Source organism: Molothrus ater, chromosome Z, assembly GCF_012460135.2.
Source record: "Molothrus ater isolate BHLD 08-10-18 breed brown headed cowbird chromosome Z, BPBGC_Mater_1.1, whole genome shotgun sequence".
In the NCBI taxonomy this organism is placed as follows: Eukaryota; Metazoa; Chordata; class Aves; order Passeriformes; family Icteridae; genus Molothrus; species Molothrus ater.
In genome coordinates this window covers 9,520,692-9,548,041 of record NC_050511.2, presented here as the reverse complement: position 1 = coordinate 9,548,041, position 27,350 = coordinate 9,520,692, and the positions used below count along the sequence as shown (strand labels likewise).

At 48.0% G+C, this 27,350-nt stretch overlaps 1 protein-coding gene across 5 annotated transcripts in view; it reads right to left on the bottom strand.

Annotated features, from left to right (window-relative positions):
* RUSC2 (RUN and SH3 domain containing 2) overlaps nt 1–27,350 on the bottom strand; it is a 50,514-nt gene that overhangs the window by 3,923 nt on the left and 19,241 nt on the right. For 3 of the 5 annotated variants that reach the window (XM_036402684.2, XM_036402685.2, XM_036402682.2), the window contains 8 exons: nt 10,772–12,844; nt 7,709–8,497; nt 7,016–7,216; nt 5,715–5,858; nt 4,722–4,798; nt 2,492–2,666; nt 1,709–1,814; nt 674–720 (listed from right to left, as the gene is read on the bottom strand). In XM_036402684.2, the coding sequence (XP_036258577.1) occupies nt 674–720; nt 1,709–1,814; nt 2,492–2,666; nt 4,722–4,798; nt 5,715–5,858; nt 7,016–7,216; nt 7,709–8,497; nt 10,772–12,737 (3,505 nt within the window). In that variant the 5' untranslated portion in view covers nt 12,738–12,844. The remainder of the gene's footprint in view (nt 1–673; nt 721–1,708; nt 1,815–2,491; nt 2,667–4,721; nt 4,799–5,714; nt 5,859–7,015; nt 7,217–7,708; nt 8,498–10,771; nt 12,845–27,350) is intronic. The other 2 variants (XM_036402686.2, XM_036402687.2) reach the window with 2 other exon arrangements.

Sequence of the window (27,350 nt, the reverse complement as noted above, 5' to 3'; positions counted from 1 at the left end):
AAGAAAGATGGGAATAACCTGACAGCCCCAGCTTTTGCTCACACTTCCAGGTCTTAATTATGGTCTAATAAATGGCCGTCTTCTGCTTCAGAAATCCAGGATAAGCATAGACCCTATTCTATTCTATTCTATTCTATTCTATTCTATTCTATTCTATTCTATTCTATTCTATTCTATTCTATTCTATTCTATTCTATTCTATTCTATTCTATTCTACTATAAAAAAGATACATCCAGTAAAATCTGCTTTTTGTATGTCAGGTTTTCCTTTCCGCATCTTCCTATCTTCCATGCCTGAAAAGGTAAGTGTGCACATCTCCAGGCATACAAAACTCTCAGGCACTGGGCAGGGAACGTAGAAGTTTGGAGAGGCATAGATCTGATCTCCTGCAGATGGACTGAGGGATCTGCACTGAAAGCCTTGGGTACTAGCTGTGGGAAGGAAGGAGAATGGAAGTCCAGGTTCAGGTGGAAGGAGCTGCATGATGCTTGGACTTCCACCTGGGATTTCCCTGCCACTTTGAGACTGTGTAATAGCTTAGTCCTTCACCTCAGGGCAGAGAAGAGCAGCCTAAGCTGAGAGAGCAACAAGAGAAACACGTTTCCGTCCCATGCTCTATTTGTGTGCAGAGTTTGGCTCCCACTGCAGCCCCCACAGCCTTCAGGCTCTTACCTTCATGGTTGTAAAGGTGGTTGAACCAGAACTCCAAGGACCGGATACTGCAGGAATGGAAAATTAGCAGGGTAAGAAAGAAACAGTGAAAATCTATTAACCCCATTCATCCTCATGGATCTGCCACAAGAAGTGTGGCTGGAAAAGGGCATTTACAAAGCATGAGCTTGTGAAGCTCACAGAAAGGACAGTGGCTCACTCCCATCAGCATGCTCCTATCACAGACACTCAGCCTGTCACTGAACATCTACACAGCTTTACATGAGCAACTGTAACCATGAATAACCGTGATTCCTCACTGTTCTGCTCCTATGTCCTTGATAGAGCTTTGTTTTGCTGAGAAGAGGCTGCTGTGGAAGAGGCAAATGATCTACAACACTAAGACCAGTACTGGTGGCTCAGCCCAAAATATGCCAGTGGAGGAGAATGGGGTCACCCTGTGTGGGGAGAGCTGGGCAGAGCTTGTTCCTGCCTGAAGGAATTCTAAGAGTTTCCAGAGATCTTGGGAACTCCGTTGCCACTGCCAGAGCTCTTGCTAACCACCAGAGAGGAGCAGGGAAACACCATCCTAGCAGTACTTATCCCTTCACCCACAAAAACATATTGCTGCCTTCCTCTGTTAAACACAGCAGTCTGGACTCCTGGGCCAGGGCAATTTCTCTTTCAGAACCTCATACCTTGGGATCTGTTGCAGCTCCAGGAAACAGTGGTTTAAAGAGGAATTTCCAAGAGTAACTCATACATATATTATGTCTAACCTCATATGAAGCTGGGCAGAGTTTTCTCACCTGATGTTTTGGGGCTAAAACAGACTGACCCAGTTCTTCACTTGGCTACAGCCACTCATTCTCACTCCTGAACTGGAAGGAGTTCTCTGAGATTTACAGCTTCTTCTTCCCCTAGCCTGCTTCTGGGAAGTGGCTTCCCAGATTCTTAAGTTTGTTTCATGGTCAACTGTGCCTGCCTGCAGTCAAGGACCAAAGCTGCGGCCAGCCCTGGACAGGGAGGTCCAGCCACCCGAGGGGTCCTGCTTACTTGAGGAGGCCAAAGATGAACGCGTTGAACCGCATGGTGTGGTTGGTGAGCTCTGTGTACTGGCTGATCTTGCTGTAGAGGCTGTGCAGCAACTTTGTGGAGGGCCCTGTGGAGAGAAGCAAATTGTTGAAATTAGCTGTGGTGAGCAAAGCCAAAACTGCACCACAGGATGGAGCATCAAGGCAAGACAGACACTGTCTGGGCGTCCATGTCTGTGTGTGCACTGTCTCTCCACCATGCCAATGTGAACTCACTCCATACCAACACTCAGACTACACGTGGGAGATGGGCTGTGATCCATCCCAGACCACCACTCCAAAACTCTGGGAGAGTTTTACTACCAGGACCTGCCTCCCACACTTCAGTGACAATCACAGCCACTGGCTCAAAATCAGCATATAAAGAGAATATTGTGGTGTGTGCTTATAATTTGGGGTGTCTGCAGTCATAGAGATAACTGCAGAGCTGAAGATTTGTCATAGTCAGGCTATGAGACTTCCCAGTATAATGCAGAAAACAATGTGGAATTAATTTTGTTGGGGTTTTTTCCTTCCTTTTTTTATTAGTTTGGCCTGTTATGGGAGAATTTGCAAATTTCAGGGGAAATGACAATAAATACTTGGGAAGAACAGCTCAGTGTCCCTCCCTTCTTGCAAGAGATGGTACATGTGCACCCTGTTCCAAGCAGGAAAATGGGTGTTTTGCCACCTGATCCTTAGAGCCAACCTTCCACAGCACCTCCCAAACACAACTACCGTAGGCACTGCTGCACAGCATCCATACCTAGCTGGGTGGATGCCTCCACCACGCTCCAGGGGATGTTCCTCCTCTGGCCAATGATCATGTCCAGGACGTAAGCCTTGAGCCCATCACTGAGAATGTCCCGGACAGCTGGGCACAGGTATTTCAGGATGAGATGCCCCACATTGGGGCTCACAGAGCTGTTCCCAAGTTTGGCCTAATGGAAAACAGGTAACAGGGAGAGTGTTGTTAACCGTTTTCAAGGTACAGATGCATGGAAACAGTTCAGTACCACTACAGACACCCAGCAAGCAACATCCAGGCAGCTCCTTGAACATGCAGGATCTTTGCTTTCACTCCTGATGCTTCATACATCAGTTCTGGATTGCTCTCTGCAAGCTCTTCCCCAGGCTGGGAAGAGGCAATAACTTGAAAAAAGAATATCCTAGATTGGGAAGAGGATATCCCAATGAGAAAGGATGCCTGGGTCTCCCAAGAGGGATAACAAGGCTCTCCTGCTGGAGGAAGAAAGGAGCTGGGGATATTCCTGCTGCTGTAGATTTTCTTGTAGCTAATTTTGGATTAGGAAGCACCAACCCACATAGAACTACCAGCACTGAGGGGTTATAGAACACTTAACTCAGTGACATGTCAAGCTCTAACTCCTAGAGATTACTATAAAGATACAGATAAGGGCAAAATGGATAGTCAGAGCTCAGACCGAGGTGAAGAGGAGGCATGTAAGAGCCCATGTAAGAGCCCAGCACCAGCAGAACAGGGACATATTCTGCTGCTTACAGTCTTTGAGCTGCCAAGGGGTCTATCCAAATGGGTCAGGCAATGGTGCTCAGGGCACAGATTTTACCAGCTGAGCTGGAATTATACTGACCAGTTGGCACAGGTTCACAAAAGCCCTGAACTGAAACTGAACTTGGCTCAGGAATAATCCTGTCAGATCCACTGAGCATGGCAGCAGCAGGGATGGATGCTGCCTTTTGACAGGTGAATGCTCAGCCCCTGGCACACTGATGTATAAAGAAACCCAAGGCTAAAACCACAGCATTGTCTGATAAGCAAAGTAATGGGGGAATGTTGCAATTATTCCCCAAACCTGCACTGCAAGTATTAGAAATTCACAGTGAAGCCTTAAAAAGCCATGGGAATCTCAACAGCTCCAGTTATGCTGCACAGCAATCTCTGCATCAGAAACAGCCGTAATTAGGACAAAATTACACTGGGCTCTGAGATAAGATTGAATGGTTTTGGAATCTGTCCCAGTCAAGTTTCTCCTTGGGGATGGCATGCCAGGGGAGTTGTCATGTCCAAACAGTGTCACATTGCTGCCCAGAGTCGCCTGGCTGAAGCCAGGCATTCAGCACTAAGAGGAGGCACCACAAACATGCTGGGTGTCACAGGACTGCAAACAATGCCTGGTACAAACACAAGCAAAATTGCTCTGCTTCTGTGTTATTCCAGAAACGGGGCATGAGGGAGCACAGGCCAAATACAGACAGCTCCAGGGAAACCTAGATGCACTTCTGTGTAATTCCAGAAATTGGAAATGAGGGGAGCAAGGGCCTAACACAGCCAGCCCCTTAGATGTACTCTAAATACTCTAATGTATTCATGGTAAGGGCTACCATGGGTGTGACCAGCTGCCCCAGATGGGTGAAGTCTGATGCACCTTTTTATCATTATTAAAATGATTCAATATCTCATATTAAAATGTGAAATGCTGAGGGATGGGGAACACTGCACTGTACCCTGGCACCAGTGCCAGACCAGAGTCATGGGACATGTGAAGGAGGGAAATACATCTCTCCACTGTGTGAGAAAAAAGAGCTGGGTGTGCTGCATCAGAGCAGAAGGGCAGCTGGTCTGGTGTTTCTTCTTATAAAGAGCCATAGTAAGTACATAAAGAAAGAGTTAAAACAGAACAAACATATATAATACTTGCCCTTTATACTTTCACAGCCTACAACTACTTCCAACTCAGAGTCTAAGCTGGACATTATTCCTATGTGTTTAATAAACATCATTTCCCTGTGTTTTTCTGATCTTCCTTTAAATACATCTACATACTGCATCATGCAACAGGAATTGTCATAGATTTACTATCTGCTGCACAGTGTGCCATCACCTTTGTTTGATTTGTTCTTGGTACTCCTGCCTTTGTTAGATAACCTGTAGTTTTTGACTGGAAGAGAATGGAGAGGCATTCTTGCTCTGTACTCTCTGTGCTACCCAGAATGGAGTTGGATGCAAGACATACCTTCACCCCTGGATCCCTGCTGGTTCCAAAGTGAGCCACAATCAGGTCAACAGCGGTGTTGATAGCCTTCACAAGACCTAGTGGAAAACAACAGGTCAAAGAGCTGCCTGAGGGGCTGCTGGGATGGACTCTGACAAAACACTCCTGGAAGTAATCAGATAGGGGCACTGCAAGCCCACGTTTACACACAAGCGCTCTCTGCCAAAAAACACGCAGAGACTCTCCTAAATCCTCACCAAAACTCTTCCTGCTGGCTCCAGCACTCACCTATCAGACTGCCAGTAGGACAACCTGTCAATATTCCCAAGGGACAGGGACCGTCACCTCCACACCCCATGCCCTGAGGCAGCAGAGATGGGATCTGAGGCAATGTGTCTTTTGCTGTCTTGATGCCACAGGCTGGCAGGGCAGAAGCCTTGCATTTGGCAGGTTCTGTCATGACTTTCAGTAACAAGCCAGTGGTGTATAATCTGTCACCTGCACCAGGATAATGTGAGAACAAAACTGAAACAGAAGGGAAAGCTGCCACCTGGTAATCATGAGCACATAGCTGGCAAAGGCATGGGAACCTTTCTGTACATCCCTTGCCTCTGAAATGATTAACAAATCAGCTGTCAAGTCCTGCCAGCCCTGCCCCTAGCATGGATCCCACCACAGCCATATCTCGTCCTGCTCTGGAGTCTTTTCTCCCACCTTTTTATATAATTGATACAATTTTATACTACTTATGTAGGACTGAACAGACTTTTAACCCAAATTACAAAATCTCAGATTAGCACATTGCAACACCATACAGATACACGCAGGTTTACCTTTGTACACAGAGCCCGGGGTGGCAGCATGCCCTGCCTTAGGGTCACACTCCTGTGCCTGTCTGCTCTCTCTGCTCATTCCTGTGCACTTAAGATCCCTTCTAATCACATTTCCTGGGAGAAGCAGCTCAAGCACACTCCATGGCACATTACATGGTCCACCAGAGATGATTGGACTCACCCTTCTTCTGCAGCAAGTCGATGGAGATGGACTCTGTGTTGCCATCTGGGGAGAGGCAGAACTCAGCAGGAGGTTTCTCCGCTAGCGAGAAGTAGTCAGGGAAAAAGTCATTGTAGGTAAGCTGGAGCTGCCTCATAGACTGCCCTGCAGGGATAAGACAGAGGGGACAAGAATCAGCCCCAGTCCCACACACTGAAGCAGCAGTTTTCATGCCACCTGTCCTCTGCTGAGGCTACAGGCTTGTGGCTACCCCAGCAGTGGTTTGCAATGTGTGCCTGCACAACTGATCCCCATGGCCTACCCAATACCACCTACAGCTTGACTGGGGGCCCACAGGTTCTGGAAGATGCTGTGGGAAGTTCACTCCCATGGGCTAGGGCTAAGGGAAATGCTGCACCAGACTTCCCATGCTGCTGCAAGCAGGGTCGGAAGTCAGCAGAGAGCAAATCATTACTTGTGGCACACAGGCATCCACAGACAACAACCTGCATGTTTGCTGCCTGTTCTCTGGGATGGCCTCTGTTTCCAAAGGGTGACATACATAGGAGTTCTCCCATGTGCTTGACTTCCATCTGTTTGACTCTGTGCCATGCATTTTCCTTGAAAGATGGAGAAATTGTTTGGGTTGGTGGAGTAAAGCTTTGAGGAATTCCCTCCATGGCTTGAGGCTAGCCTGTAGAATGCTCTTCCTCCCACAGAGAGACCACACTGTTCTCCCCACAGGAGTGTCAGAGGTTCAGTCCAAAGCAGCCTGCCCCTGTCAGCCCTTCCTGCACAGGTTTTGGAGGACAGGGAAGACGTTAAGGGCAAAGGCTGCAGAAGATAGAGTCCTGTGAAGGTCTTTAGTGTTATCAGCTGCCTCATGAAATCTACAGTTCAGCACTCAGCACATTGTCAGGGCTGGGGCACAGGATGGTCAGGCACCATGGGACACAGATCTGAGATCTCCAAGGGCCCAAACTCCTGTGTGAGACAAACTACAAGCTAACCACAGTCCAGGAGCACTTACTGCGGTCTAAGCAGGCTCTTGGGCCATTCACTTTGCCCTTCAACCCAGCTCAGAGCTGGACCTGACTGCTCTCACTTCATGGAGGAGGAAGGCTCCACAAAGATTTGAACCAATGAGGCAATTTTCACCTTCCTCTTGAACCCTTCAGCTATACTGCAAAGAGATGCATCATCCCTCCTGCTCTGAGCAGGCAGAGCAGTGATGAATCCAAGCTTAACTTGAGCCTCAAGGAAACTGAGCCTGAGTCCCAAGGTCACCTCCCAAGACCCCCCAGCAGAAAGGTGGTGCGCACCGTTCAGCTTGCAGTGGAAATGGCTGGTGCTGAGAGCGCCAGGGAGCTCAAAGATGGGGTTGCCCCGGTTCAGCCGAGGCTCTTGCTGCCTCCTGTCCAGGCTGCCCGCTAAGCTGGGCAGCCCTGAAACACGGTCCAGACCCAGGGGGTTCCTCCGCCTGTACTCCCGCCACTTCAGCGCTTGGGGGGAGAGGTGGTTCGCTGGGATGCCGCGGGCAGTGAGCACCAGACAGGATGACGAGAGCACACGGGAGGATGCGGAAGGGAGACGGGAAAGGAGAGCAAGAGAAAGATGGAGGACAGAGAAAGAGAGACAGCACATTACTCAGAGGTCCAGCAGCATTTCAGGACATTAGCACATGCACATGGAGACAGGTGGATGCCACTGCCTGGCAAAACAGGGCAAGAGATTGGGTGCCCTTGTGGATGCAGGCACAGAGGCAGCAGGTTTGGGGTGCAAGCACCTGGCATGGGGTGCTGTAAGACCAGCAGCCCACACTGCACTCTCTGGAGACACAGTGTAGGAATTGTGACTGGAGAGACATGCCCTTATTGCAGGTCTTCCTGCAGCATCCAGATGCACTTTTATACTGGTCTGTGGCTATAGGAAATGGTGGCACTATAGGGAGCAGACATAGCTACAGGGAGCTGTAGATGCTCCAGACTAGCAGGTCCTGGAGGATGGGTACCTACCATTGACAGGCCGTATTCCCATGCTGCTCAGGGGACCAGAGCTGCTGGTCTCACTGCCACTTCTCCAGTGTGAATCTGCATGGCCTCCTACTCTGCTCATGGACATGCCACGTACTGAGAGGGGCGGGAGGGACCCACTGTGGAGTCGGTATTCGGAGAGTGGTGGGCTTGGCTCAAGCGGGGCCTCCTTCTTGGGAATCAGCTTGGGGTTCTCCTTTTGCCTCAGGGTGTCAGCTTTGGTGGCTTTGGTGGGCTGCATGACACTGACAGCAGGAGATGACCTCGTGGGAAGCAGGTTAGCAGAGATGGGGCAGGACCTGCTTCTGGGGGGCTGGCTGTCTTCAGCTCTCTCAGAGATGGGTGAGGAAGAGGAGTCCACGCTTTGGAAGAAAGGCACATTGCATCGCACGGGGGAGTAGCTGCCCAGCGGGGATGGACGGGTTGTTTCGGGGCCAGGCTTCTTGATGCCCCCATCGCCGCGCGAGGCAGCTCCGTCTGCTAAGCGCTGCTGGGTCGTGAGCGTGCCATGGGCTTGGCTCCCCGCCACCGCTGCCTGCTCTGCCGAGGTGGCCAAGGCTGAGGACTGAGAAGTGGAGATCTGCTGGTTGGCAGGCCGGTTGCTGGACAAGCTGTAGAGCTGGGAAAGGCTGGAGGCAAAATGGCTGTGCAGGGCACGTGCCTTGGGTGGCTTGCTGAAATGGTGCTGAAAAACAAAGGGCTGGATGGGCAGAGTTGTGGGACGCTGGTCCTTGCTGTAGCGTACCACAGGTTTGCTGTCTGTGCCACCACCTTCAGGGAGAGAAAGGGGAAGAAAGTGTGAGGAATGGGCAGAGCAACAATCATCCTCAGCCAAGCAGAATACAGGCAAAAAATAATGTGCTCTCTGTTGCAGGAGGAAGAGGATGAGCCAGTTACAGACTCGTTCAAGTCTGAACTGGTTACACACATCAAGAGCTGGCAAGATAAAAGATAAGTGGCCCCAAATGCAGAGTTCCAGATGTTTGGAAGAGCACAGCACTGCACCAGGACCTTGTCCATCCTGGTAGGGTCACCAGCTTCATATCCTTTCCCAGTCTCTTGCCCCCTGGAAAGCACAAAGCCATGGGATCAGGTGCCTGCCCTTGAGCTGCCTCTGCCCAAGCAGTACCACAAAGCCAAAGCCCAGCACTTTGTAGTAGAGTCAGATTTCTCATCCCAAAGGACTGTCCCCTCCTACATGCACTGTGGACTTGCATGGCCCAGCACAAGCATTACATGCAATAGCACTGCAGCTCTGCATCCTGTATCACAATATATTGGTGCTGTAGCAAAGACTGCCTGCTTCCCTTTCTCCCTCCCTATTCTTTTCACTGTAACTGCCCCTACTTTGGAACACAGAGCTTCCTTCATCCTTCATGCCTCTACCAGACCTAAACAGGACATTCCCAACATTCCACCTTCAACCCTGGAAAGTGACAGTTTGCTGCAGCAAATGATGTGCTAGGAGGTCCTGAGGGAGTGTGGTGGGCTGATCTATGTGCCTCTAGCTCCTGATGGAGCCACAAATATCCTGAGGGACACATCTGAAGTGTGACACACTGTGCATTCAGTCCAAAACACACAGAGCACTGGGTGCATATGTGGGCCTGACGGAGATCCCTTATCAGCCCTGGTGTACCCGCTGCCTGCAGGGTATTCCAGACTTTTCTCCCTGTAGCCAGCTTTTAGCAGGCTTGCTTTCCCTCTAGCCCCTCTCAGAGCCTCCAGGCTTGCACACTGCTCTGGAGCACAGCAGATATGCCTCTATCTCCAGCTACAGGCAGGAGCTTCCTGCACAGCCCTGATGCCTGCCTTGCTGTCACAGTGCAGAAGGAGGGACCCCATTGGCATGGTGGGCAGCAACTGCTGGGACATGTTATCCTGAAAGCTCCTGTCTGCCCCCTCCTTCCTGAGCAGGGCCTGCTCCTTCCAAACCCTCCCTCTGAAGCTAAGAGGGCTGTAGCCATGCTGCCCTCCCCCAGCAGAGACCTACCTTCACTGCCATCCCACACCAAGCACACATTCAAGGCTCAATAAACAAACAGGACAATAACTAAAAACCTTTTACTCCAAAGGCCAAAATCTCTCCCGCCCCTGCCATGGCAATAAACCACATGTTCTCACCTCCTGCAGATATTTTCAGAACATTAAGTGGAGACAGTATGTTAGGGCACAAGAATTTTTTGACATAATAGGGGCTATTTACTGCAGTGGTCTAATCAGAGGCATTTTAGAAGGGCTTTTACCTGTGAAGCAGGTATAATGTCTGCCTAGGGCAGAGACAGAAGTCTCCCACAGTGCTGGAGAAATGGCCATACTTCCAAAGGGAATGTCACACAGCTTCCTCATGAGAACAAGTGACAGCAATCAAGGTGGAATACAAGTCACATATTACAGCTTCCCCACAGAGGTAACTGTGACAGTGGCTCCCCCTGGGAACCTTTGCTGTAATCCACAGCACTGTGGGGGACACGACCAGGATATTCCAGCAGAGACATACAGATTAGACTCTGCAGGACTCACACTGTTAAGTCCTAGCAGAAACTGTGTGAGCTTCCAGGACCTGCATGGAAAGGAGAATGCTGGCTGTGCCTCTTCCCCTTCCACCTCTGCCCCACATAACTCCAAAAAACAAAGGTTGTGACATTGACTCTGCTAAGCATTTAAACATCTCCGTCTTAGGAGCTAAGGGCAGGTGATTCTCATGGAGAAGCACGGTAAATACCCTGGAAGGGATACAACCCTTCAAGCTGCACAGACTCTCTCAGTATTAATGCCATGTCCTTGCTAACACAATATGAGAGGTATGAACAAACCCTCAGAAGGCTTTACAAATACAAGGACAAGACACTTGCCCTGATATGAGACTGAAAGGCTTCTGTGACAAAGCACAGCAAGGCTTTGTCCCAGGGTCTGGCAGACCAGGAACCAAACTGCCCCGACACTGGTCTCTTATCACCATGCAGGTTTCCCTGCTACTCCCCTCATATCCCAACGAGCTGCCTTCCTTTTTACTTCTCCCTTCTGCCTTGTTTGGCTCCTTACCGTCTGCTCGGGCTCTAACATCTTTTTGTCCGTGGCCACTGGCAGAGCCACCCGAGAAGCTGGCATCTGCCTCCGTCAGCAGGGAGAGAGAGGCTTGCTCACCTGCCCCATGCCCACTGGGGACCTTCTCACTGGAGACGGAGTCTTTGGTGGAACACAAAGCCTGGCTGTCCCCAAAAGCATGATTCAAACAGAAGCCCTCGCAGCTCCGGTTCAGGCCATGGATGAAGGGCATGGGTGGAAGACTCTGGCTGCGCCGAGCTCTTTCTTCAAGGAAGGTTGGGCAATCCCGCTGAGTCTCAGGGATAGGAGAGAACTCCAGGGAAGAATCACCACTGGAGCGGTGCGGTGGGGAGGTGCCATTCTTCTTCCGTCCTTTAGCCAGTTCAGCGAACGATGTCACCCTCTTGGGGGGAGAGCTCTGAATGGGTATTGCTGGACTTTCACTCAGCTTGACTGGGCAGCTCACCATGCGCTCCAAGGAGCCCAGCCTGCTGCCAGGACTCCTGTCCAGGTTCTGATCGTAGCTCCTGGATCGCTGCCGGCTTGTGTTGAGGTTCGGTGGTGACACATTGACATAGACCTGACCCTCAATCATGTTCTGGCTGGATTCTCCCTTTGGCTCCTCTTCACTGCACTCTACATTGCCTTCTTGTCTCAGGTCGGGCCTTCTGAACAGATAGTATTCTGTGGGCTGGGCTGGGCTACCCTTGGTCTGGTCTTCTGAGCAGCTAGTTATGGAAGATCCCGCGGGGCTGGGGGATGACTGGGAAGACAAGTCACATGTGACTAACTTATAGTAATTCTGAGTAGCCACAACAAGCCGCGCTTGGCTCTGGAAGCAGGCAGTGAGGTCTGAGCTCTCCGATGTGCAAGGCTCACAGTGGAGATGGTAGGAATTGCAGTTAGCATCAAGGACAGGTGAGGAGGAGTGTTGACACCCACACACCTTCCCCGAACTTTCTGGGTTATGCGACTCGCAAGACATCTTGGATTCAGTGGGTGATGAGTGTAAATCCAGGTAAAAAGCTCCTGTGTCTGAGTGGCTGCAGAAGGAAGAGTCACAGGACAGGTTAGCTGAATTCAGGTTGGACTGAGGCTGACCATTCATTTTGTTGTAGAGAGCACTGAAGTTCACCAGGACCCCATCAGAACTGTTGCAAGAAGAGTCACTGATGTAGCCCATCTGTTGGTCAATCACTTCAGACTGACTTGACGAACTGTAGCAGCGACAGTGCTGGATCTCTGAGCTGGAACAACTGCATGTCCTGTGCAGGGCATCCTGATTCCTCAGCGGTTCACCCATGTTCTGGTTCCACTCCTGGTCACCACTGTCAAAGGAGAAGTTGGAGGAGCTGCCACGATGGCAGCTGCATTCATCCAGCTCCATGCGTTCTGAGGCCTGATGGCACCTGTTTGCATTGTTCCTCTTCTGGATGTCGTCACTGCCGAGTTTGTCCTCCTGCCCATCCACCACACCAGACCGGCTGGCCATGTTCCAGGATTTCACAATGTGGTTGGAGTCGTGGAGGTGGAAAGGGGGCAAGGCCAGATCCTGCAGATTGAAGGGAGGCTTGCCATCAACGAGTGAGTTGTGAAGGTGGAAAGATTTTTGACCCAAGTCATCCCCAAAAATACTGAGGTCTTCACCCTCACTCAGCAGGAAAGGGTTGTGTCGCTTACTGACGCTAGGGACAATCAGATCCCTTGCTTTCCTTTCTTTGTGATCTGAGGCCTCTGCTGAGGTTTCAGAGGTCTGGAGAAAGCTGCTGTACACCAAGGAGTCAGTCTGTGAGAGGTCTCTGTCTGGAAGAGCAGAGGTCCGTGTAATGCTGAGCTCTGGCTGGCAGAAGGGGTTGGTCCTTTTGCTCATGGAGCAGCACTGTCTATCAGGGACCTGGCAATGCACCAGGGGAATGTGATGGACAATCAGCGTCTCACCAGTCAGTTTGGGTGGACTATCCATGGTGAGGAACACTCTTCAGGGCATCAGTGAAGCTGGTACCACCCATGAACAGGTAGGGCTGCACATGAGAGGCAGGGAGGACACTTCTCATGAGGGAATTCAGATACCTACAGAGAGACAAAATCACAAAGGAAGTCACCTCTCAGGAAAGGCAGTGGCTATTTAAAGCATCCTTGGTTTGACTGAAGATTTCATGTGTTGACAAGGATCAAACAGACTGGTTCCTTGTCAGCACAAGTCCCTGAGCACGAGGTTCTTCTTCTGGGAAACAAACCATCAAAAAGTAAAACAAACGTGTCACCCTCTATGCAGGCTCCTGGGACAACACTTGTGATTTCACCTGACCCCTCTCAAAGATATCTGAAGAGAGTAACTGATTTTAGTCATGAGGCCAAAGGGCTGCACAGGATTTGGGCCAAACAAACACCTCACTGCAGATGGCACTGTGTGCTCATAGGAAAACTGCACAGGGTCTGAAGGGAAGCACTGCACTCTGGTGAGAGCAGTCTGTCTTCTCACACTGGACTGAACATCTTTGCTTCCTTTTAGGTACATTGAACTTTCCTCCAAGAACCAAACATGGCAAGGTCTTGCAACAGACACACACAAATGTCCCAGAAGAGACTGGAAAGAGGAGCAGACTGGAACATAAAAGCAGAAAAAGTCATTCCTTTCCAAAATCCAGGAGACTCCATGAGGTCCTGAGCCCTTTTAATGGTGTCAGGGGGACATGCCAAAAAATGCAACTACTTATGTACACAAGGATTTCCCCAGTGAAAAGGAGTGGATGACCTCAGTGGGACCATGGGGAGCCACTGGCATTGGTCAAATAGGTCCCATACAGCACACTGACTTTTGCTGACCTCTGGCTGATGGTGAAATCTCAGCTCAAACAGGTCCCTACTGTGGAATGGGAGGGGATAATATCTCTCTGCTACAGTATCTGTGTCATTTACCTGCTTATTACCTGCTGCACTTCACAACAGTGTGACTGCCACAGTCCCAGGAGCCACACAGGCAGGGCACAGCACAGGCAGGGCACTAAGAGTCCCACTCTCCCCATGCTCACAAAATAGCAGGTTCTTACAGAGCCAGAGGAATAACAAAATGGTTTGAACTGAAGGGACCTTAAAGAAAACCTTTTTCCAACCCTCATAGGACCAGGCTACTCAAAGCCCCATCCAATCTGGCCTTGAGCACTCCCAGGGATGGGCCAATTTCTGAGTAACCCGTTCCAGTGCCTCTCCACCCTCACAGTAAAGAATTTCTTCCTAATATCTAATCTAAACATGCCATCTTTCAGTTTAAAGCTTCTCCCTTATGTCCCATCACTCTCTGCTCATGCCAAAAGTCTCTCTTCATCTTAATTGTAGATGTTCACCAGCGTTTGACATGGGAGAGCAAAGGACAAACCCAGTTCTCCCACCTCACCTAACCCCAAGGTCCAGCCTACAAGCACCTCCAGCACAAGCCTGGAGGGGGTTTTCCTCTTGCCTTCCCTTCTACAGATCAGATAATCCAACACAGACAAGTACATCAGCAGGCAGCTAGGGCAGCAAGGAGAAGGAGAAACCACAAAAGAGAGCAGTGATCCAGGATGAGTCTGAGAGATTAAAAAATGACCTAATGCTCTCATAGACCAACCACTTGTTCTGAAAACCTTGGCCCAAGCACCCTCGGTCAGCATTAGACATCCCATAACTCATCCAGGCATCCCCAGTGATCACTGCACCCTGAAAATTGCATCCTGGGATCCTGGGGTTGCTCTGGACTCCAAGGCCTCCATCACTGACCTTCAGACTCCAGAAAATGGTATTCACAGTGACTTTTGCCTACCTTACCTACCCTCAGCCTTTGTTACTGTGGGGTGATAATGGATTTGGAGCAGACCTGCAAAGGCACATGGGAGCACAGGAGGGAAAGTGAGAAATGTGGGTTAAATGAAGTTAGAACAAGAGTATGAGCAATGAGACAGCTACACAGAAACATCAGGAACTTCACTTCTTTCAAGATGTAAGAATAGCAATTAGAAGATTATAAAAATGATCAAAAGAAATACTTTCCTCCCACGCACAGTAGTGCTTCTCAGAGGCACAGGATGATGTTGGCAGGAAATAAAAACACAAAGAGGGACACAGAGCTAATGTTTGCAGTAAACACCCAATAATGCAAAAGTTAATGCTAACACCAGTGTCAGAGAACAGACAGGCCTTCTGGTAGATGCCACCAGAGTCTTACATGGCTGGAACCCTCACCTACATGTCTGCTTCTCCTGGGATGTTTCATCCAGGTTTAGGCTCTGAGGAAGAGAGGACCACTTGGACCAGGTGGTGGATATCCAACCGGACTATTAACTGTGTAACCCTAAAGTCCCCCTCACCTGTAGTCTCCCTACAATCTCTATTAGCCTTTACACCCCTTTCAGGGGTGTAAAAGCCTTTGCCTTACAAGCCAAAGTCTTACAAGCCTTTGGCTCCTATCCCACAGCTGCTGCCACAGAGGCTGATGTCTACTCAGCCCAGATCCTGGGGGGCAGATTTTCTTCATCAAGGATTCCTAGGACCCCATTGCTCAAGATCCACGGTGGATGACAGCAGCTCCTGACCCTGAGAGCACACACACACACACACAGACACACAAACACACACACAGACACACACACACACCCCCTCTCTTGCTGGAAGGGTGTTCCTGCCTCAATTTGGACCCTGTGCACCACTGATGGCACAGCAGGAGCTCTGGGTTTATCTGAGTTTATTTCTATTGCACTCAGCAGAAGCCTATCCTGTCCTCCCACTCCCATCTCACAAGCATTTTGGGTAAAAAGCTGGTCTCTCAGTGCCTATCTTCTCATATAGCCCACCCCACCTTTGTTTCTGCTCTTGTGTCTGACTGTAATGCTCACATCACATCTCCCCACCAGGCTTTGCTGTATTTCAAGTGCTGCCACAATGCAGCCACCTGAAAAGCATCATTTTATAGATACAGACCGCGATGGCAGCGCACTTCATTGCTGAAGCACCAGGTCTCTGCTGCCTCTGGGAAATGGCTGCTTGGAGCAGGCTCCCAGCACCAGCACCCATCTGCTGACAGGCCCTGCTGAGCAGCACACAATTCACGTCAGCACAGAAGCTGCTGTGGGAGGACAGGCTTGCACAGACACACTTTGACATTTGACGGCAAAATGTCAGCACTGACATGCAGCCATTTCCCATCTGTCTCTCCGGTGCTCTGGCTGCAACACAGGGCTCTGCCCAGCTCTCTGGCTCCAGCAGCAGCACAGGCTCCCTGGTGGGCTGCAATTCACTGCCCACCAGAGACCTGCAGCAGACAGATGCCCACCCTGCCCTCACCCACGACCTGCTCCCAGAGCCAGGCTCCTAGGTGCAGGATCATAGGTGACATGCAGACAGCTCCTGCCAGGAGACATTCTGATGGCTTCCCTAGGGATAGGCAGGACATTTTGTACCATAGCTACTCCTTTTCTCTCCCTCGCAACCTCTCCTGGCTTCCTCTGGACTTAGGGGTGCAGGGAAGTTGGCAATGGCACTGCCACCACAGGGATTGTTCGGTTCCCAACACCAGAGCATCCTCCCAGGCTGCACCATTAGTTGACCCTTCCTTATTCTGGAAGACTGCAGAAGTATCCTTCCTCTTCCTACTCAGGGTCTGCTACACTGGGATTGACGTTGGGGAATAAAATGCAGCAAGCAGACCAGTTTCAGATCTTGCTGGTTTTGATCAGTTCTTCGTAAAGCACTCACTTCACTTTTGCAACAGGAAATTTACAGATGTGGTTAGGCAGTTCATACCTGAACATTTTTTGCCAAATCAGTTAATTGTTCTTATTGTTGTCATGAATCCTGCTCAATGCTACACAGACAAGAACAAACACAGCATCCAGCACTGATTCCTGCCTAGAAGAAGGTATAATAGCAGTGCAAGGCAGGGAGACATGCAGGGAGCACCACGACTCTAGACACGCCTATACATCAGCCATTTTATTTTCAGATGTCAGAATTCTTGCCTTCTCCATACTGACACCATCTGCTGCAACATGGCAGATATGGGTTGTTTATTCAGGGAGCTCTTCCTTGAGGTGCTAATGGTTACCTGGAGAAGGTGAGAGCCACGTTGTGGATGCTTCATTCCAAACAGGATAATACAGAGCAGGGAAAACAGCTTTTTGTGAGACGTCTGCATTTGGTACGGAATTGCTCATGCATGATTGTACCCCCACAGAAATAAATACAACAAAAACTCCTTAACTGCAGCAAAGCTCTAGGTAAAAAGCTGGTGAGTGCTGAGCAGCAAAGGATGGTTCAGCACTGATCTGAGAGCTGCCTATCAGGTCATGCCTGAGCTTTAGAGAGGAGGCTGCATGCTGCAGGTAATAGGAGCATGCAGAATCCTTTGGGCTCTGCACACCATGCCTTTTAAGTCCTTGCTGACCACTATAAAGAGGCCCTCAAATCCCTGTCCTGTCACACCCCTAAGACTGAGGACACTCTGCTAATTCAAAGGTGGTTGGTGCAGCTTCATGACTCCTCAGCCTCAGGTACCAACTCCTGCCTCTGCAAAACTGCTGAGAAGATGCAGAAGCCACCAGACCTGGCTGCAATTGCCTCCAAGGGCTGACGAGTCATGTGTGGTGGCTGCACACATCCAGGCATACTCTGATACTTGTTATGGCTCCAGCCAGGATTTTGGAGTTCTAGAGCTGAACTCTTAATATCCTGCTCTGTGCTGTCCCCTGCAGACACATGGGGCGACAGGGTTCAGCTCATGGTAACACAGGCTTCCTCCTAAAATGTAATGCATTGGAGGAGGCAGGCAGAGATATGAGAGATAAATGTGATTTTAATGTAAAAAGACTGCACACAGAGCACAGAGAATGAGGAAGCAAGCACAGCATCATCAGAACTGTCAGCTGGAGGCAATGCTGGCTTTTTGGAGGATGGCTTTTCTGAACAGATTATTGTTTCTACAAACCTCAGTCACTTCATCCATGAAATTGAGTGTCCAAAGGAAACCTTTAACTGTGAGGGTTATTGCTGACTCCTTCTGTATGGCTTTGGTTTCACTATCATCATCACCTTCCTCAGGCAGACCAAAATTCATCATGTCATTCAAGGGTGAAATATGCAAAAACAGGGTTAAAAGCTAGGCATTCAGTTTCACAGAAGAAGCAGAAAAAATTCTTTTGTATTAGAGCTGCTTGTTCTTTGAGGGTTGTTCCATGTGAAGCCCTGACTCCTACAATGCATTTGCACTAACATGCCTGAAGAAACCTCACAGCCCTACAAAACAAGCACCAGTAGAAATGCTGCAAAAAGCAACGGTTTGTGTGATCTTGCAGACAAAGGCACAATACAGACATCTCCTCTTTGCTCCTTTGCTCCACGGGAGAGATATTTTCAGTTTACTCCCTGTATGTCTACCTCTAGGGAAAAGGGTTGGGAGATTGATCCAAACTAAAAACCACCCTTCAAACAGTGTGGGGGATCTCAGGGCTCACTGCATCCCGTACCAATGCTGCAGTTCATCCCTGCCCCAGCTCTGCCACTACAAAAGCTGCCAGAAAGTACTGGATGGTTTTAAACAAGAATTCATTAGGAAGATTCCAGAAAACTGGAGGGCATTCAGGGAGCAGCATCAGAGAAGAGGATAAGTGGTTCAGGGTGAGTGGCCTGGGAATGGGTCTGAACCATGGAAATGTGTAAGCAGAGAGAGGAGGTGAGGAAGCCTGCAAGTTGTTGCAGGATGAGTCTACTTAGTGGTATTTGTTTGGACACCTGTTTTTTACTTGCCAGCTAATACATCTCTATCAAATTCACACCTTCATTAAGTGCTTTATTAAATCATCCAGTGAGTTTAATGAAAAAAAAAAAGAGGTGTAAAAGGAAATGTTTATTGTTTAACTCATCCTAAACCTCCAGCTCTCCTTCCCTGCCTCAGGAGACAGGGAGCATAGTCAGGGTGGTCTGCATGCTCCCAGGGTGAATATTCCAGCACTTTATGTTTAAAGGGAGGTGTAGAAAAATAGAAAGACTAAATAATTCCTAAACTTCTGCCTCTGCTCAGGCTGATCCCTCTTGTGATGCTATGTAGTGATTCCTGAAAAGACCACTTCCCTTTTCTTTCCACAAAGCCCTGCCTTGGCCAGGGCTTTTTCCAGTGGTTTCCAGGACAGCCTGACTAAGCCCATGATTAATGTATCATTACATCCCAGAACTATATGGGATCATGATGTGTTCCAAATGGAAACCACAGCACGTGACGGTCAGTCACAGCCCTTCTGCTGCTGGCAGAAAGGAGCTGCATGGGCCAGGGGTTACCAGCACACACAAAACTAAGCAATGGCTGTCGTGTGTGTATTGCTGATGATGACACAGGCAGCGTGAGGAAGGTATTGCCTCCCAGCCAGAGGACAAGAAGCCCCAGCTGCTCTGTGTATTTAGAGTTACACAAGACATCAGAAACAGCTCAAGCAGCAGATCTGTACCAGCTAATATAGGAGCCAGGACAGTGACCCAACCAGTTTCTCCCTTTTCTGGGCTCCCTTGCTCTGTGACTCATCATCTGGCATGTGGCACTCAGCAAGAGCCATTTACAGGCCATGACTCAGAGCATCCACTGAGGTGCTCTGGGATGGAACCTGCTCTTCCTCCTCCTCCTCCTGGCCCCAGCCCCCAGCACATATGCTCCTAATTACTTTATGCAAATTCGCAGAGAAGAAAAAGACTGATGTTTCTAGCTGTTCATATCACACAGAAATTGCTAATGAATTAAACTGCAGACACAGTAAATCCTTTCTTATCACAGACTCTCTAGTAGCAGCAGCAGTAGCAGCAGGAGGGACTATGCTTGCATAGCATCTTTTTGCCTGAGCACTCTGAAAGCTTCCTGAACATCTTACAACAGCAGAAATCACACAATTCCATTTTGAAGTGCAGATCTGACTGGGTGCTGGAGCCTGGGTTTTGCAGGGTCACCAGAGCACTCAAGAACCCACAGAGAAAGAAAGAAAATCATATAAGTACATGAAATTTCTGGGCACACTCAGTATTCAAAGTTGCCAAGACTACCCCTCCCTAACTGCACAGCTTTGGTCAGGCCTTAGTGATCCTGACCTAAAGGGTGGCTTCCCTGTCCATGGCAAGGGGGACAGAACTGGATGACCCTTCCAACTGAAGCCATGGTATGCTTCTATGATTTGTGCAAAGCAGGGCTGCCAGCTGGTTGCCCCATCACTGTGCTCCTTCTACTGACCTGCCTAACTGAGGACCCCACAAACCAGCAGCTGCAGCTGAGTGGTGACAAAACCACAGCCATCAGCTGTGGGTGAACCTGAGTCAAAGCCAGCAGAAAGCTGGACTGAAGGTTTTCCCACCACCTTCTATGCCTAGGAACTGTGAGCTCAAAATTCTCCACCACAGCAGCCACAGGAGGCAAGGAATGGAGTGTCTGGCTGAGGGAGTCAGGCATCAAACTCAGCTCGGCTTCAGGAATCAAGGCCAGCTCCCTGATCTGTGCCTGCACAGGGTGGCAAAACTGTTCCCTAAGTCTGTCACAGGGCTACATGCAATGGTGAATGGGCAGCTGTTCCTATTCAGGTGTCCACAGCAGGGTGAAGGCTCCTGAGATGACATCAAGAAATGGAGAGGACATGATAGTCTCAACGGGACTGGAGATTTCTGGGCTTGCTGGGGATATGTAGCATCCCTATAATTAGAACCACAGATTCATAGAATATGCTGAGTTAGAAGGGACCCATCAGGATTATCAAGTCCAACTCCTGGCCCTGCATAGAGCACCCCAAGAATCATACCACTGCAGGGAGAAAAGGCTTGAAAGTGGAAAATTTAGTGAGGGGGAAAAAGAGAATTGTCACTCAAGACAACCTGGCAGCTGGGGGATGCTAAGACTATACACTGTGGGAAATTTCATGTAATGTGTTTTCTTTGTGTTGTTTTCTGTCTTGTAGAAGAAGAAGACAACAGAATGCTGTCAATGATTTAAACTTTATTCTTCACACACTTGGGTCTCCTGGCTGGGAGAAAGAGGGATGAGAAGCTTGGAGGTTACAGAAAGCACAGAACTGTGAAACACGGCACATGGGCCAGGCCCTTTGAGATGTGGAGGCCCAGGAATGGGCCCATGTGCTTTTGGTCCCTGCTAAGATGGAGTAAGCTCAGCAGTGTATGCATCCCCATTTGTTTTTGAAACCTTCCAGCCAGCACAGTGATGGGATAAATCTACTCTTTGCACTGCAGCTGTGATTGTGGTCACCTTGGTTACTTGCATCTGTCAGTTCAAACAACCCTGCACCATGCTTTGTAAAGACCTCTCAAAGAGAAGTGACATATCACTTGCATTGGATTTTCTTCCCTGACCCTTACTGGAATCTGGCTTCAGGCAACATAGTGTTGGCCAGACCATGGCAAAACAGATGACCTACTTATCCAAAGCTTATGGGAGGATAATTTCAGGAGCAGTCTTCATCTGCACAAAAAAAAAACCATACAAGGCCAGCTCTACCTCAAGTAGTCCTATATCTTCCACCATCTTCATGACTTGGGGGAAAAAGACAAGCTAAGGCCTAAAATGGAGACAAAGACAGTCTGTCTTCACTGTGAACAAGGTCTTGCTGCAGCACAGCTTAGCACATCCACATAGACTCCAGCCACTCTGTGGCTGTATATCTTCCCTATTGCTTCCTTTCTGTGCAGATTAAAACTGGCATTGCACTTCTGTCCAGACTATGTACTGCAGGAATCACAGCTGCAAAACAATCCCTGCAAGAACAAAAAATCTCCCTGCAAGACAAAAGCATTAGTGACCACTTGAAAAAGCCTGACAAATAAAGAACTCAGCTTTAAAATAACTCTGTAAAAAGAGGCTGTAAAATTATGTTTACTGTCTCTTCAGCCCAGAGCGCCACATATATAGGAATCACTCTCAAGTGAAAACAAACATTTCTGGGATGGCAGGTCACAGATGTGCAACCTCATGCAGCTCAACAGCAGAAACAGAACAGACAGCAAAAGTGGCTACAGGGGAGTCAAGTAAAACCACATCCAGGCCAAGCTCTTGGAATAACAAAAAATCACCCCACAAGTAATGGTAAATAAAGCAGCTAGAAATGTCCAAAAGTGCCAGCAGGATTATTTTCAGACTGGAACACAGCGGTGCTGCAATGGTTTGCTGCCACACCCCAGTGAACAGGAGAAGCAGTACAGGTATGGCATTACCTAGGAGTGATGGACATCGGGTCTGCCAGGCAGCCTGAATGCCTGCATCTGCAAAGCTGCATTAAATGATGCAATCCTACACGGAATTTAATGCACACTGCGTGCAAACAAATCAGGAGCGCCAAAATCAGGCACAAACAGAACACATCCCAGCAGCAGCCTGCTTTTACTCGATGTTCCTCTTCCACGATGCACATCTAAATGGTTTTTCAATCAGCAGCTGTGACCAACAGCTGACTCCTGCTCAGGCTACAGGAGACTTTAACCCTTTCTAGCCCTAGGCTGTTCTACCAAGACCAGAAGAAATGCCTGGATACACAGGAAGACATTTTCCTGTGTCGCTTCTGCAGGAATACACAGTTGTCTGGAGGCTGGCAACTCCCTGATTTGGGAATGATAGCATTGTATAAAGCAAAAAAGATCAGTAGCCCAATAAAAGCAGCATCTGAGGAGTTAATATGTAGAATTTATCCTGCCTTCTGAAGGACATTAAGACCACATATGATATAGATGTTGGTATTATATTGTATTATATTATATTATATTATATTATATTATATTATATTATATTATATTATATTATATTATATTATATTATATTATATTATATATATTATAATACAATAGAAATACATTATATAGATAATATATTAATACATGGATATATGTGATAATAACACTGATACCCAAATGCTTTTACACCCAGGCTGGATTTTACAGTCCCTTGAAGGCGGCTGGAGGACAAGACTGTTTAGCACTCATATTTGAAAATGGAAATTGCCTGATTACTGCTAAGATCATGCATTTCTTGACCCTATTTTTGGCCAGGTAGCTGAACAAACAGGTCCTCTGCAGTCATGTCTGAATCTCATTTCAGATTCAGTCATGTCTGAATCTTCATTTCACTGTGGGTAAAAATAAAAAAGGCAGAATTATTTCTGGAATGTTGAGACAAGAGGTGTCTGATGTAGGAACAAATCCTTGGGCCATTGTGAGACTACCCTGTCACAACCAGCCTCCTTCATTTGGGAGTAGTTTACATTGCAGAGCACTGTAACTGCCCATCGAAATTTACAAGACTATACAATCATCCCTCAGTGTCCCTTTTGTTTTTTGGAATTCTTGCAAATTTTTAGAGCTTGTAACTTCCTGAACCAGTGCCTTCCACTTCAAATTACATGCCACACTAGTAGTTATCTGTCAGTTCTTTTGAACATAGGGATATTTAACTTCATTACTTGTCCTTGGGCTAGGGCAGGGAGAGGATCATATTTTCTACTCAATTTGCCAACCTTCAGTGCCAAGATTTCCCTTCTGCTCAAGCACAAGAGTATTCCCAGATCCTTGGTCCGATTACCAACCTCTCTCTAAGTGTCCTCCTGAAGTGTGGGTGTGTTTGTATGTTCACATGGCTGGCAGCAAGGCAGAACTCAAGAGATTCTGGATGAAACCACAACATCAGTTTATATAACAGAATATTTTCCATGCAGCAGAACTAACAAAAGGCAAGCCAGAATCTTAATAAAATACTTATGAAGCAGACCAGACACTCCTAATGATTACACATACTTTCCTTCTGAGAGGGAAACCATATCCCTTGTAGGGGCTGGTAACCCAAACTGAGCTCAGTTTGTAAAGCTCTATTCAGGACAGTTTATTTTAGGATATCACTCCACAAGACAGCTCATGTGCTAATTAGGCTTGAACGACTGGGCTCAACAGAGCATTAAGGGTAAACTAAATCTGATAACCCTGGATTAACCAAGGTCTTCTGCTGATCATATTGGGCCACACAGACCTATTGACTAGGGGAAAAAAAAAAAAAAAAGAGGGCAAACAAGGATGATCCTTGATTCTGAGAGCAGTCAGAGTTCCAGGAGACCTACCAAGTCTACTGAAAGGATGGCCAGGTCGGATTGGGCTTGGAGCAACCTGGTCTACTGGGAGTGTCCCTGCCCATGGAGGGGTGTGGAATGAGATGGGAACTCCAGGGTCCTTTCCAACCCAAACTATCCTATGATTCTGTGAGTAGTCTGCTTTTAATCACTTCAAGGGTGTTTGAGAGAACTGAGGAGACACTTTAAGACTGCAGGCTCATAGATCTTTGCAGATAGGACATGTTCACATTTGAACATCTTCCTTCTTGATGAAGCTGTTGCATCCTTTCTGGACCATTAGTCTCAGAGAAGATGTAGCTGAGACAAACCTTTGCCAGTGTTAAGCCCTTGCACTGAGAGATGGGCCTTAACAAAACCACAAGGTTTTAAAGCTCTGCAACTTCTGAACACATTCTATAAATACACTGGGTAGTCTTATTCACAAGAATGCCAAGCCATTTGGGAATACTGCTGGGCTTTGAAGTTTGAAAGCAAGATTCACGGACTAATTAATCACACTATGTGAAAAGTATTCATATTATCAGTTTCAAATAATCCTCCTTTATTTCCTGGAGTGCTTTCACATTACAATCAGGGCACCTCATAAATCATGATTTTCTTTCTCTGGATTGTTCAGTGTTTCATATCACAAACCTCACAGTTTCCCATTTACCACAAGTAACTTCCATTTTTTCCATCTCTCCTCTTAGGAACATTTTCCAGAGACTTTTTCAGTTTCCTAGGCAGTTTCTCAATTCCCTCCAGCTATGCATTCATGCTTCTGAGATGGGGTGACTAATTTCACACAGTTTTCCAATTGGCAGTGGGATTAGAAGCAGTAAAATAATCTTCCATTCCATTTCTTATACACATTAACATCCATATGTATATTCCTGCCAGTTAATGTCCCTTATGACCAGGGTGACAACCAGTTACTTTTTGCAGTTTAATAATATCGCTTTAATGAGCTGAAATGCATTTAATCAGTTTAATAATTTGGAATCAGATGAAGATATTTTTGTGACCATCTTCTCTTACACACACTTATGTAACTTATCAGCAAGCTAAAAAATTTCAAGATTTCCAACAAGAGTAGCCTCGGATAAATTTGGGGATGTTTTTAAATATATCTGTTCTCTGAGGAAAGCAGCTGGTTTTCCCTCGTCTCTGGAGTGTGGGTTTTGGAGCTTGCTCTCTCAGGCTGCATAAATTCTCAGCATGTCAACAAGCAATTTCTCTTTGAGGTCCCTCAAGAGCTAAAAGGGTCCTCAAAGTCTTACTAGGGTCTGGGCTGAGGGATATTTCTACAAAGTGAATTTTTCTCACTAAAGCAGTGAGGTCTAGTGGCCTGTACCCTTGAAAGAATGTTCCCCTTTCATTTTGATGGGCAGGCGGAGAGGTTGTTGTGGTTTTTCTTTTCAACCTCAACTCTGCCAAGGGGAAAGCAGAAACAAGGCACTGGACCAAAATCCTGGCTGTTGAATGTGCTCTGGTACAGAGCAGAATCACTCCTCAGTGCCCTGGAACAATCACAAATGCATCATTTCAGTTTGGGGTGTTTCTCTACCTTGGGGTACCAAATCATGTCACCAGCACAAAGCCTGGGAGAGGTCAGGGTTATGGAGATGGAAATATTCTGTGCAGTCTCTGAAATTTTTTCAAAGTCACCAAGAAAACCAGAGATCACAGAAACCTCAGTGGATCCAAAATTACTCCCGGTGTCTCAAGCAGATAACAGCCAAGCATAAATTGAATGGCTGTGGCTGGAGCACTGCCACCTTTGTGCATCAACCACGCCCATGCCACTGCCTGTCAGTGCCAGGACACATCTGTTTTCATGCAGTTTCCCCCCTCTTCCTCTCCTATTGTGCTATGGACTGGCTACCACTCCTCACCAGGGTCAGGATGCTGGAGGTCACCTTGTGCTCCATGCTCCTCACCTCTCCTCTGACCAAGTGCTTCACCAAAACCAGCCACTCTGAGGAGCACGTTGGAGCAAACAAGCTGTCAGCTTACTGTAATAAGCAGTCCCCACCCTCAGAGTGCTTTATACAGTAATTATAAATAGCAAGGGCCTATGGAAATGAAAATGAGGGACATGACAAGGGGCTGAAAGTGGAGGAGACATCTGCGTAAGGACAATGCTCTCCTCAACAACATTCGAAGCACTGCAACCTGCAGTTGGAGGACAGTAGAATAAATTAGATGCCAAATCTCAGCAGTAGAGTGAGTTAGATGCCATTGACTGTGGATGAGTGAGAGCAGCATGTTGCCAGTAGGAAATGGCTAAGTGCAGATGCATGCTGAAATCATCTTGGTGGTTTTCTGAAGGGAGCTACAATCACTGCTCAGGCTAAGACATACTTGGGCAAGAAACCCCTTAGAAGCCACAAGAGCAATTCACAGGAGACCAAGTGGTGAAGGAGAGGTCGACCAGAGTAAGCCTAACCCCAGGCAGATGTGTCACTCCAGGTATCAATCATCAGAATGAATTAGGCCAAGCCAAGGAAGATACACTGTGTGGGTCAACAGCATCTTGGGACCAGAGATATGAAATATTCACTCCTCCCACTGGATCTTCTCTTTGTATGGGCTTATCATTTTGCCACCTGAGTTACTGGAAAAGGTTTGAGGGTGGGGCTACAGGGAAAAACACCATGTAAGCAAACACTGTAATGAAGCTGCCTGCTAAGAGCAGAAAATTGTGCTAGCACAATAATCAAGACGGGTCATTCTCCCTGCTAAGAAGGGCATCTGGGAGTACAGCTATACCATCTGAGCTTACACAGGGGCTTACACGTGGCAATGAAGCCTGAGCATCCCTGCTCTTTGCCATGGGAACCCTAGAGAGGGACCAAAAGAAGTTATCTTGCTAAACAAACCTGGGGGAATTGGGCCTACAGGCAAAAGGAGGCAAAGCAGCCTTGTGGCTGGTCCTGTACCAGTGCAGGCAGACCAGACAGAAAAGAATGAGCACACTGAAAGCATTTAGGACATGTTCTCCCAGAAGCAATGGCAGCTACTGTGAGTTCATAAAGAATAAGGTGAGGTTCTGGAGTCAAACTGATGAGATTAGTATAAATTGGGTAGGGAGCAAGGACTCTAGTCTGAGGTAACAGAGGGTCTGAGGAAAGTATCAGCTGAAAACCTGATATTTGCAAGGGTTTTCCATACAAATTTTAATTGAATATTTTTTTCCCTACAACTCCCAGAGCAGAAACTCCCTTCCTCCCAAACAGAACTGGTATCATTCATACACTGTGAAATATCTCTGACACTGTCCCCAAAAGCATAACAGGGCAGTGACACTTGTTCTCTGCTTCCAGAGAGCATTTTGTGTTGGAGCACAGAGTGGCAGTTTGGTGGCAAGGCCAGTTTCCCATCACTTGCCAAGGGTCAGTACAAAGCATTGCCAATATGGCTCAAATATTGATTATTTATCACTCAAAGGTACTGCCAGCCCCACAGCCTCAGCACTGCCC